We start from the raw sequence: 11,172 nt of genomic DNA on the forward strand, positions 1-11,172 counted from the left end.
GTTGAAGGTGTTTGATGGGTGGAGTTTAGTTCTGTGGTCTTCATGTGTGTAGTTGAAGGTGTTTGATGGGTGGAGTTTAGTTCTGTGATGTTCATGTGTGTAGTTGAAGGTGTTTGATGGGTGGAGTTTAGTTCTGTGGTGTTCATGTGTGTAGTTGAAGGTGTTTGATGGGTGGAGTTTAGATCTGTGGTGTTCATGTGTGTAGTTGAAGGTGTTTGATGGGTGGAGTTTAGTTCTGTGATGTTCATGTGTGTAGTTGAAGGTGTTTGATGGGTGGAGTTTAGTTCTGTGGTGTTCATGTGTGTAGTTGAAGGTGTTTGATGGGTGGAGTTTAGTTCTGTGGTGTTCATGTGTGTAGTTGAAGGTGTTTGATGGGTGGAGTTTAGTTCTGTGGTCTTCATGTGTGTAGTTGAAGGTGTTTGATGGGTGGAGTTTAGTTCTCTGATGTTCATGTGTGTAGTTGAAGGTGTTTGATGGGTGGAGTTTAGTTCTGTGGTCTTCATGTGTGTAGTTGAAGGTGTTTGATGGGTGGAGTTTAGTTCTGTGATGTTCATGTGTGTAGTTGAAGGTGTTTGATGGGTGGAGTTTAGTTCTGTGGTGTTCATGTGTGTAGTTGAAGGTGTTTGATGGGTGGAGTTTAGTTCTGTGATGTTCATGTGTGTAGTTGAAGGTGTTTGATGGGTGGAGTTTAGTTCTGTGATGTTCGTGTGTGTAGTTGAAGGTGTTTGATGGGTGGAGTTTAGTTCTGTGGTGTTCATGTGTGTAGTTGAAGGTGTTTGATGGGTGGAGTTTAGTTCTGTGGTCTTCATGTGTGTAGTTGAAGGTGTTTGATGGGTGGAGTTTAGTTCTCTGATGTTCATGTGTGTAGTTGAAGGTGTTTGATGGGTGGAGTTTAGTTCTGTGATGTTCATGTGTGTAGTTGAAGGTGTTTGATGGGTGGAGTTTAGTTCTCTGATGTTCATGTGTGTAGTTGAAGGTGTTTGATGGGTGGAGTTTAGTTCTCTGATGTTCATGTGTGTAGTTGAAGGTGTTTGATGGGTGGAGTTTAGTTCTGTGGTGTTCATGTGTGTAGTTGAAGGTGTTTGATGGGTGGAGTTTAGTTCTGTGGTGTTCATGTGTGTAGTTGAAGGTGTTTGATGGGTGGAGTTTAGTTCTGTGATGTTCATGTGTGTAGTTGAAGGTGTTTGATGGGTGGAGTTTAGTTCTGTGATGTTCATGTGTGTAGTTGAAGGTGTTTGATGGGTGGAGTTTAGTGTCTGACTGAAGCAGCGGCGGCTCGCGGACTCATCGATCACACTGGACTTTCTCAGAGGAGTTTGTTCATTTCCACAGTGTCTGTTTGCTCACGGAGTTCAGAGATTACAGGACTAGTTTATAGATAAGTAAGTTTGAATGATGATGATGATGTGAATGCGATTATCAGCGGAAGATCGAGCTCCGGGAGGATGAATGTATTTCTCCGACTCGGATTCTCATTTCTGCTGCTCTTCTGCGCGCCCGTTTCTACTCAAGGTGAAATATAGGAATATAGATCTTAATATCTGCGTTACGTCGCTCTTATTTTACTGATTTACTGACGCGCATAATCAGCATCCGTTGCATTTCTACAGCTGTCAGTCAAACTTCATGTGTTGGAGTGCGCGTGAGGCATGATGCATGACAGACTTCGGACAGATGATTGCTTATTCGTCAGTAATATGTGTGTGTGTGTGTGTGTGTGTGTGTGTGTGTGTGTGTGTGTGTTCAGGTCCGGAATGTGCTGCTGGATGTCATGGACAGCACGGGTTCTGTGAGTCTGGAGAATGCAGGTGAGTGTTGAAAACGTCATTAACCTTTTTAGAAACAAATGAAACACATAGAGATGCTGTCAGTGTGTGAGAGACTGAATTAAACTGCCCAGACGCTCACACACAGTCAAACCAAACACTATTCAGACACCAGATATCATTTCACTAGTGTGATCAGGACACTATAGTTCATAATGTAAGTGAGGAGAGCAGAATAAAGTAAACTGTGACATATTACACCCAAACACTCTTCATCCAGTGACTACCAGTGACATTAATTAAAATTTGGGAGCAGTAATGATTGGGACACTTTGAGCTGATCATGTTTTGCTGAAGTGTGTTTTCTTTAATTGCTAATGCTCTTTTTACACACAGACTGAACACAATGAAGCATTGCTTGGTGATTGGTTGAGCTAAACTGGTATTATCTAATTGTGTAGTTAAATTTAACAGCTGACAGATATTCAACATAATTCATGTGTGAGACAGTCTAACAGAAGGACGGACAAAACCAGTCAAATATCAACTGAGTTCTGCTCATATTTTATTACCATTTTCTAAACTATAGCGAATAAACTGATGATGTGAGAAATGTTGAAGGTGTGTGAGTGAATGTTGGTTTGACTGTGTGTGTGTGTGTGTGTGTGTGTGTGTGTGTGTGTGTGTGTGTGTGTGTGTGTGTGTGTGTGTGTAAAGGCGGGTGTTGGTGTGTGTAAAGGCAGGTGTTGTGTGTGTAAAGGCAGGTGTTGTGTGTGTAAAGGCAGGTGTTGGTGTGTGTAAAGGCAGGTGTTTGTGTAAAGGCAGGTGTTGGTGTGTGTAAAGGCAGGTGTTGTGTGTGTGTAAAGGCAGGTGTTGGGTGTGTAAAGGCAGGTGTTGTGTGTGTAAAGGCAGGTGTTGGTGTGTGTAAAGGCAGGTGTTTGTGTAAAGGCAGGTGTTGTGTGTGTGTAAAGGCAGGTGTTGTGTGTGTAAAGGCAGGTGTTGGTGTGTGTAAAGGCAGGTGTTTGTGTAAAGGCAGGTGTTGGTGTGTGTAAAGGCAGGTGTTGTGTGTGTGTAAAGGCAGGTGTTGGGTGTGTAAAGGCAGGTGTTGGTGTGTGTAAAGGCAGGTGTTGTGTGTGTGTAAAGGCAGGTGTTGGTGTGTGTAAAGGCAGGTGTTGTGTGTGTGTAAAGGCAGGTGTTGGTGTGTGTAAAGGCAGGTGTTGTGTTTGTGTAAAGGCAGGTGTTGGTGTGTGTAAAGGCAGGTGTTGTGTGTGTGTAAAGGCAGGTGTTGGTGTGTGTAAAGGCAGGTGTTGGTGTGTGTAAAGGCAGGTGTTGTGTGTGTGTAAAGGCAGGTGTGTGTGTAAAGGCAGGTGTTGGTGTGTGTAAAGGCAGGTGTTGTGTGTGTGTAAAGGCAGGTGTGTGTGTGTGTGTGTAAAGGCAGGTGTGTGTGTGTAAAGGCAGGTGTGTGTGTAAAGGCAGGTGTTGTGTGTGTGTGTGTGTGTGTGTGTGTGTGTGTGTGTGTGTGTGTGTGTGTGTGTGTGTGTGTGTGTAAACGCAGGTGTTGTGTGTGATTTACAGGTGCAGGTCCGGTTGGCGCGGGCCGGCGTGTGATCAGTGTGTTCCTTCGGTCGGTTGTGCGTATGGGACCTGTGAGGAACCAGGCCAGTGCATCTGTGAGCACGGCTGGACGGGAGAACGCTGCGATCGAGGTCCGAGACACCACAGTCTTCCTCAGGGTTCTGTCTGCTGTTCCAGCACACATAAACATTCTTAATCAAGACACATTTACTGGAGAAGCTAAATTACTTGAGATAAAATATATATACAGTATATTCACATTTATTAGTACAGCGCTTTTCACAATACACATAATTTCAAAGCAGCTTTACAGAAAGTGCATGAGTCCACATTACAGTGTTTAGAGTGATCTGTTATCAGAGGAAACGGTCTAAGTTATGCATTTCAGAAATCTACATATACAAAATCAAATTTAGCGAAAAAGGTATTAATTTAATCAATGTAATAATTTAATGCAGAAACAATGAGCTCATTGAAGTGATGAATACTTGTTTGTTAAGAAATGATTCTGACATTTAGATAAATGCAGCACTGGTGCGTGTTGATTCAAGTCTGAAGTCAATATATCATAAAAATTAAGTATGTTTATGCTTAAAATAAGAAAAATATTTGCCAGTAAGCTTAATTCAAAAGGAAAACTCCCGTTTATTTTTCTAAACCCACTGACAGATATTTTTTCTTGTTTTAAGCATAAAATAAAAAAAAATTCATAAAACAAGACTTAATTTCTTCAGTTATTTTGCTTCTCCAGTAAATGTCTCTTGATTTAAGAATGTTTAGATGTTTGTGCTGGAAAACAAGACAATATTTGTTTGTGCAGTGCACTGGACGTTATAAACGCAGCTGTCAAAGTATATGTTCTACAAACGTTCGGCTGACATTCTCATTAAGTTATTAAAACGCTATTAATGAATGTTCTCTGAATGTTCAAAAGTCCAAAAGTATATTTAAACATTTTTTTTTTTTAAGTTTCGCTTGGAACATTCCATTGTATCATTCCTTTGAACGTTCTCTAAATGTTATGAAACTAGTATTTAAAAAAGTTAGATGAATGTACAACTGAAATGTTTCAGTACATTCCATAAATGATGTTTAAATAATCCAGCAAAATACGTCTAATATCCGTCCAAACACAGCCTGATGTCTAGGATAAAAGTTGGGCTGTCAGTGAAAGTTTAATAGACGTCTAAATCATCGCCCAAGAATAGTCTAGTCATCAATTAGATAACAAAGAAATGAAATGAGTGAAGAAATGAAACCAAACACCTTCTAATCACTGTTTACTTCGTCTACAAGATGGAATATCACACATATCGCGAGTTATTTTGACAAAAAGACATGTAACCAAACTCAAGGTTATTATTGCTAGAAGTGTGTTACTCATATCCGGACTGAACCGGGTCTATAGTTAACCGAGACGGAGAAATTACGGGTATTGTTTGCTGGGAACATTTGTGTTAATATTTTAAGAACATTATTAAAGACCAAATCATTTTGAATATGTAATTTTCTCATTACTATAAGAGAACCTCACCAGAACGTCAGCTAAAGGTTCTCGGAGCGTTTCGGGTTTACTGAGAGAATCAACAGAGCTGAGTTCTTTTAAATAGACTGATAATTCAGCATGCCACAATATTCTCCAGCACAGCAGCAGTGTGTGCCGTATGAGTGTGTGTGTGTGTGTGTGTGTGTGTGTGTGTGAGAGACGGTAACAGTGGATGTGTTGCTCTTCCTCTCAGACGTTCGCCCGTGTTCATCGAAGCCCTGCCGGGGAAACTCCACCTGTGTGGAGACGGACGGAGAAGGACATGCGTGTGTTTGCTCTGCTGGAGACGGGTAACATTGACGACTGTTTCCTCTGTTACACGTGTGTGTGGAGAGAAGAGCATGTTCACTAGTCCACAGAAATATTCCTCACACAAAGCTGCTCTTGAGACCTGAGATTATCCAGCGCTGGCACTAATTAATGTTCACATTGATCGATCGTATTTGACCTTTACACAGAAATCAAGAGCAATCCATCAAGTGTGCAACATTAGACTAACAAAAACAGTCGTCACATAAAGTCTTAAACATGTCTGAACTTCACTGCATTAGATGCATCATATAAAGTTATGTTTATTTCTACAGCGCTTTATACAGTACAGATCGATTCAAAGCAGCTTCAGTAATAAACAGAATCAATGATGCAAACTTCATTAATGTGAAACTCAAACTCAGATTAAGCTGTAAAGCAGCTCTGTGGAAGACAATACCCAGCAAGACACGTCTAGGCTCAAACAAGGCAAAGTTTGGGCTGTCAGTGAACATGTAATAGATGTCTACACCACAGCCCAAGAAAAGTCATGTAATGAAACCAAACTCAAGGTTATTTTGTCTAGAAGTGTGTTACTCAAAGCTGGACTATACCGGGTCTATAGTTAACCGAGACGGAGAAATGACGGATATTGCTTGCTGGGTAGAGTCATTATTCAGATCAAGTTTTGTTCTCATCTCAGTTCACTCACATCAATAATATTACTGAATATTAAGGGCCCTATTTTAACGTTCTGAAACGCAAGTATCAAGCGCGAAACGCAAGTAACTTTGTGTGCGGGTCTCGGGCGCTGTTGCTCTTATACCGGCGGGATAAATGACTCTTGCGGCGACGCAAATCTAAAATGTGTTGGTCTGAAGTCGCTTCATTACTCATAGGTGTGGTTTGGGCGTAACGTGGAATAAACCAATCAGAGCGTCATCTCACATTCCCTTTAAGAGCAGGCGCGCTTGTTCCATGGCGGATTGCTATTATAACGGCGGATTTGCCAGGAGCGGTTCACAGCCGAGGAGACCGACGTTCTCGTCAGGGCCGTAAAACACAGAGAAGTGACATTGGGGATGGAGAAACACACCCAGATTTGCTTCGCTTAAACAGGCGTATGATAATCTGGGTAAATGTGTAAGCTAGATTTATGCCTATTTTTCACATCTTCATGGACACAACAATGATTTCCCCATGATTGATCCCCTTGATGATTTTTCCTTGTAATAATGTATGGTTTTCTAAAATGTGAACTGCTGCGTCTGTGTAGATGAGAGAAGCAAAGTGTGTGTGTGTTGTGCACACGCTACATTATGGCCAAGCATGCGCCCTTAAAATAGGATCTGAATAACATGCGGCACTGACTTTAGACGAGGTTTCTCCTGGTCAGTGGCGGAATTGTTTTCTGAAACTGCAAAATAGCACCAGGGAACGTTTGCGCCGGAACACGCCTCCTCTTTTCCCTGATTTGATGTATGATGTAAAGACTCGAGTGTGAACAGTGGTGCCGGTGAAGCTAAAATACGCTGTGTGGATTCAGTCTGTCTGAAGCATTAGCGTGACGTGTGATGAAGCGTGTGATGATGCGTGACGTGACAGAGGCGTGTGATGATGCGTGACGTGACAGAGGCGTGTGACAGAGGCGTGTGATGATGCGTGTGACAGAGGCGTGTGTCAGAGGCGTGTGACAGAGGCGTGTGATGATGCGTGTGATTATGCGTGTGACAGAGGCGTGTGATGATGCGTGTGACAGAGGCGTGTGACAGAGGCGTGTGTCAGAGGCGTGTGTCAGAGGCGTGTGTCAGAGGCGTGTGACAGAGGCGTGTGATGATGCGTGTGATGATGCGTGTGACAGAGGCGTGTGATGATGCGTGTGACAGAGGCGTGTGACAGAGGCGTGTGTCAGAGGCGTGTGTCAGAGGCGTGTGACAGAGGCGTGTGACAGAGGCGTGTGATGATGCGTGTGATGATGCGTGTGACAGAGGCGTGTGATGATGCGTGTGACAGAGGCGTGTGACAGAGGCGTGTGTCAGAGGCGTGTGTCAGAGGCGTGTGTCAGAGGCGTGTGTCAGAGGCGTGTGTCAGAGGCGTGTGACAGAGGCGTGTGATGATGCGTGTGATGATGCGTGACGTGACAGAGGCGTGTGATGATGCGTGTGATGATGCGTGTGATGATGCGTGACGTGACAGAGGCGTGTGATGATGCGTGTGACAGAGGCGTGTGATGATGCGTGTGACAGAGGCGTGTGACAGAGGCGTGTGTCAGAGGCGTGTGTCAGAGGCGTGTGATGATGCGTGTGATGATGCGTGTGATGATGCGTGACGTGACAGAGGCGTGTGATGATGCGTGTGATGATGCGTGTGATGATGCGTGACGTGACAGAGGCGTGTGATGATGCGTGACGTGACAGAGGCGTGTGATGATGCGTGTGACAGAGGCGTGTGACAGAGGCGTGTGTCAGAGGCGTGTGTCAGAGGCGTGTGTCAGAGGCGTGTGACAGAGGCGTGTGATGATGCGTGTGATGATGCGTGTGACAGAGGCGTGTGATGATGCGTGTGATGATGCGTGTGACAGAGGCGTGTGTCAGAGGCGTGTGTCAGAGGCGTGTGTCAGAGGCGTGTGTCAGAGGCGTGTGACAGAGGCGTGTGATGATGCGTGTGATGATGCGTGTGACAGAGGCGTGTGATGATGCGTGTGATGATGCGTGTGACAGAGGCGTGTGACAGAGGCGTGTGTCAGAGGCGTGTGACAGAGGCGTGTGATGATGCGTGTGATGATGCGTGTGATGATGCGTGTGACAGAGGCGTGTGATGATGCGTGTGACAGAGGCGTGTGATGATGCGTGTGATGATGCGTGTGACAGAGGCGTGTGATGATGCGTGTGATGATGCGTGTGACAGAGGCGTGTGACAGAGGCGTGTGTCAGAGGCGTGTGTCAGAGGCGTGTGACAGAGGCGTGTGATGATGCGTGTGATGATGCGTGTGACAGAGGCGTGTGATGATGCGTGTGACAGAGGCGTGTGACAGAGGCGTGTGTCAGAGGCGTGTGTCAGAGGCGTGTGTCAGAGGCGTGTGATGATGCGTGTGATGATGCGTGACGTGACAGAGGCGTGTGATGATGCGTGTGATGATGCGTGTGATGATGCGTGACGTGACAGAGGCGTGTGATGATGCGTGTGACAGAGGCATGTGATGATGCGTGTGACAGAGGCGTGTGACAGAGGCGTGTGTCAGAGGCGTGTGACAGAGGCGTGTGATGATGCGTGTGATGATGCGTGACGTGACAGAGGCGTGTGATGATGCGTGACGTGACAGAGGCGTGTGATGATGCGTGACGTGACAGAGGCGTGTGATGATGCGTGTGACAGAGGCGTGTGATGATGCGTGTGATGATGCGTGACGTGACAGAGGCGTGTGATGATGCGTGTGATGATGCGTGACGTGACAGAGGCGTGTGATGATGCGTGACGTGACAGGCGTGTGATGATGCGTGACGTGACAGAGGCGTGTGATGATGCGTGTGACAGAGGCGTGTGATGATGCGTGTGATGATGCGTGTGACAGAGGCGTGTGATGATGCGTGTGATGATGCGTGTGATGATGCGTGTGATGATGCGTGTGACAGAGGCGTGTGACAGAGGCGTGTGTCAGAGGCGTGTGTCAGAGGCGTGTGACAGAGGCGTGTGATGATGCGTGTGATGATGCGTGTGACAGAGGCGTGTGATGATGCGTGTGACAGAGGCGTGTGATGATGCGTGTGATGATGCGTGTGACAGAGGCGTGTGATGATGCGTGTGACAGAGGCGTGTGACAGAGGCGTGTGTCAGAGGCGTGTGACAGAGGCGTGTGATGATGCGTGTGATGATGCGTGTGATGATGCGTGTGACAGAGGCGTGTGATGATGCGTGTGACAGAGGCGTGTGACAGAGGCGTGTGTCAGAGGCGTGTGTCAGAGGCGTGTGATGATGCGTGTGACAGAGGCGTGTGATGATGCGTGTGACAGAGGCGTGTGACAGAGGCGTGTGTCAGAGGCGTGTGTCAGAGGCGTGTGACAGAGGCGTGTGACAGAGGCGTGTGATGATGCGTGTGATGATGCGTGACGTGACAGAGGCGTGTGATGATGCGTGTGATGATGCGTGTGATGATGCGTGACGTGACAGAGGCGTGTGATGATGCGTGTGATGATGCGTGTGATGATGCGTGACGTGACAGAGGCGTGTGATGATGCGTGTGACAGAGGCGTGTGATGATGCGTGTGACAGAGGCGTGTGACAGAGGCGTGTGTCAGAGGCGTGTGTCAGAGGCGTGTGACAGAGGCGTGTGACAGAGGCGTGTGATGATGCGTGTGATGATGCGTGACGTGACAGAGGCGTGTGATGATGCGTGTGATGATGCGTGTGATGATGCGTGACGTGACAGAGGCGTGTGATGATGCGTGACGTGACAGAGGCCTGTGATGATGTGTGACGTGACAGAGGCGTGTGATGATGCGTGTGACAGAGGCGTGTGATGATGCGTGTGATGATGCGTGTGATGATGCGTGACGTGACAGAGGCGTGTGATGATGCGTGACGTGACAGAGGCGTGTGATGATGCGTGACGTGACAGAGGCGTGTGTGTCAGAGGCGTGTGATGATGCGTGTGATGATGCGTGTGACAGAGGCGTGTGATGATGCGTGTCCTGTGGTCCGCAGCTCCCGCTGTCAGAACGGAGGGTCCTGCTCCGCCAGCCGTTGCCTGTGTCCTGCTGGGTTCACCGGATCGTTCTGTGAGATCCAGCTGGACGTCTGCGAGCCCAATCCGTGCCTGAACGGGGGCCGGTGTGTTAGCGGGATCCGCTGCTCCTGCCTGCCGAGATTCACCGGCCCGTCCTGTGAACTTCATGTCAGGAAGCTGAAGCTGAAGCCCAGAGTTAAAGCCCAGCGCTTCTCGGCTCCGGCGCTCCACAAGCTCCTCCGGCCGGTCCCGGTGTCCGCTCCGCTGGCGACCCGCAGCCAGATCCTCTGCTTCGCCGTCCTGGGTCTGCTCACCTGTCTGGTGGTGCTGGTGACCACAGGCCTGGTCTTCTTCCCTCGCTGCGAGGTGTGGGTCGCCAACCGCAGGTACAGACGGCTGGTTCAGGAGAGCCAGAGGAGCCTCCTCCAGCACGCGCCGGTCAACACCATCCTGCCCGAGAAGATCCGGCTCAGCGCCTACGGGCCGCACTACACCTCCATATGAGCCTGAGCCGGATCTCTGATCCACAGCTGCGTACGGGCCGCACTACACCTCCATATGAGCCGGATCTCAGATTACAGGGTTCCTATCAGACGTACTTATTGTGGGAATACATGCATACATACAAACATGATCATGTGAGGCGAACATTCACAAGCTATCTGTCTTTTATAAACACAAATTAGTTTCTATTAAGTTATACATTATTAGACTTTTTTTCTACTCTCTTAATTAATGTAATGCTAAATGTTTCCTTTGTTTATTTATTTAATTTTTATATAAATCTAAAACACTAATTTTATTAATGCATTTTAATCTAATTTATTTGCTTGGTTTAATCTTATTATTAATGATTTATGTATTATTTTTATTGGATGTTTTTCTATTTTTATTTCTTTGTTTTATTTATTTATTACTAATATATTTTTTAAACACTAATTTTATTCATTTATGTATTTTAATTAATTTTCTTGTTTTAATCGTATTATTTAAATAATTAATTACATTTTTTATATTTTTTTAAATATTTTTATCTAGTTATTTTTTATTACTAATTATATTATTTTAAACACTCATTTTAGTCATTTATGTATTTTACAATACAATACAATATTTATTTATAAAGCACATTTAAAAACAACCAAGGCTGACCAAAGTGCTGTACGAAACAGAAAAAAAAATTAAAACAACCAATCCTAACCCATTTTAATCTAATTTATTTACTTAGTTTAATCTTTTTATTTATTTGATTAATTTTTAAAGTACATTTTTTTTCTATTTTATCTATTTATTTATTTATTTATTTACAACTA

The 11,172-nt window shown here is 45.6% G+C and overlaps 1 protein-coding gene across 1 annotated transcript; it reads left to right on the forward strand.

The window, feature by feature from the left end:
• Nucleotides 1-1,304: 1,304 nt before the first annotated feature.
• dlk1 (delta like non-canonical Notch ligand 1) lies at nucleotides 1,305-10,579 on the forward strand. Its single transcript, XM_079853823.1, has 5 exons — nucleotides 1,305-1,512; nucleotides 1,748-1,808; nucleotides 3,342-3,472; nucleotides 5,081-5,177; nucleotides 9,838-10,579. The coding sequence occupies exons 1-5, from the start codon at nucleotides 1,446-1,448 to the stop codon at nucleotides 10,361-10,363; spliced, it is 882 nt and encodes a 293-aa protein (XP_079709949.1). The 5' UTR covers nucleotides 1,305-1,445; the 3' UTR covers nucleotides 10,364-10,579.
• The last annotated feature ends 593 nt before the right edge of the window (nucleotides 10,580-11,172 follow it).

The sequence above is a fragment of the Squalius cephalus genome (assembly GCF_949319135.1).
Source record: "Squalius cephalus genome assembly, chromosome: 20".
NCBI lineage: Eukaryota > Metazoa > Chordata > Actinopteri > Cypriniformes > Leuciscidae > Squalius > Squalius cephalus.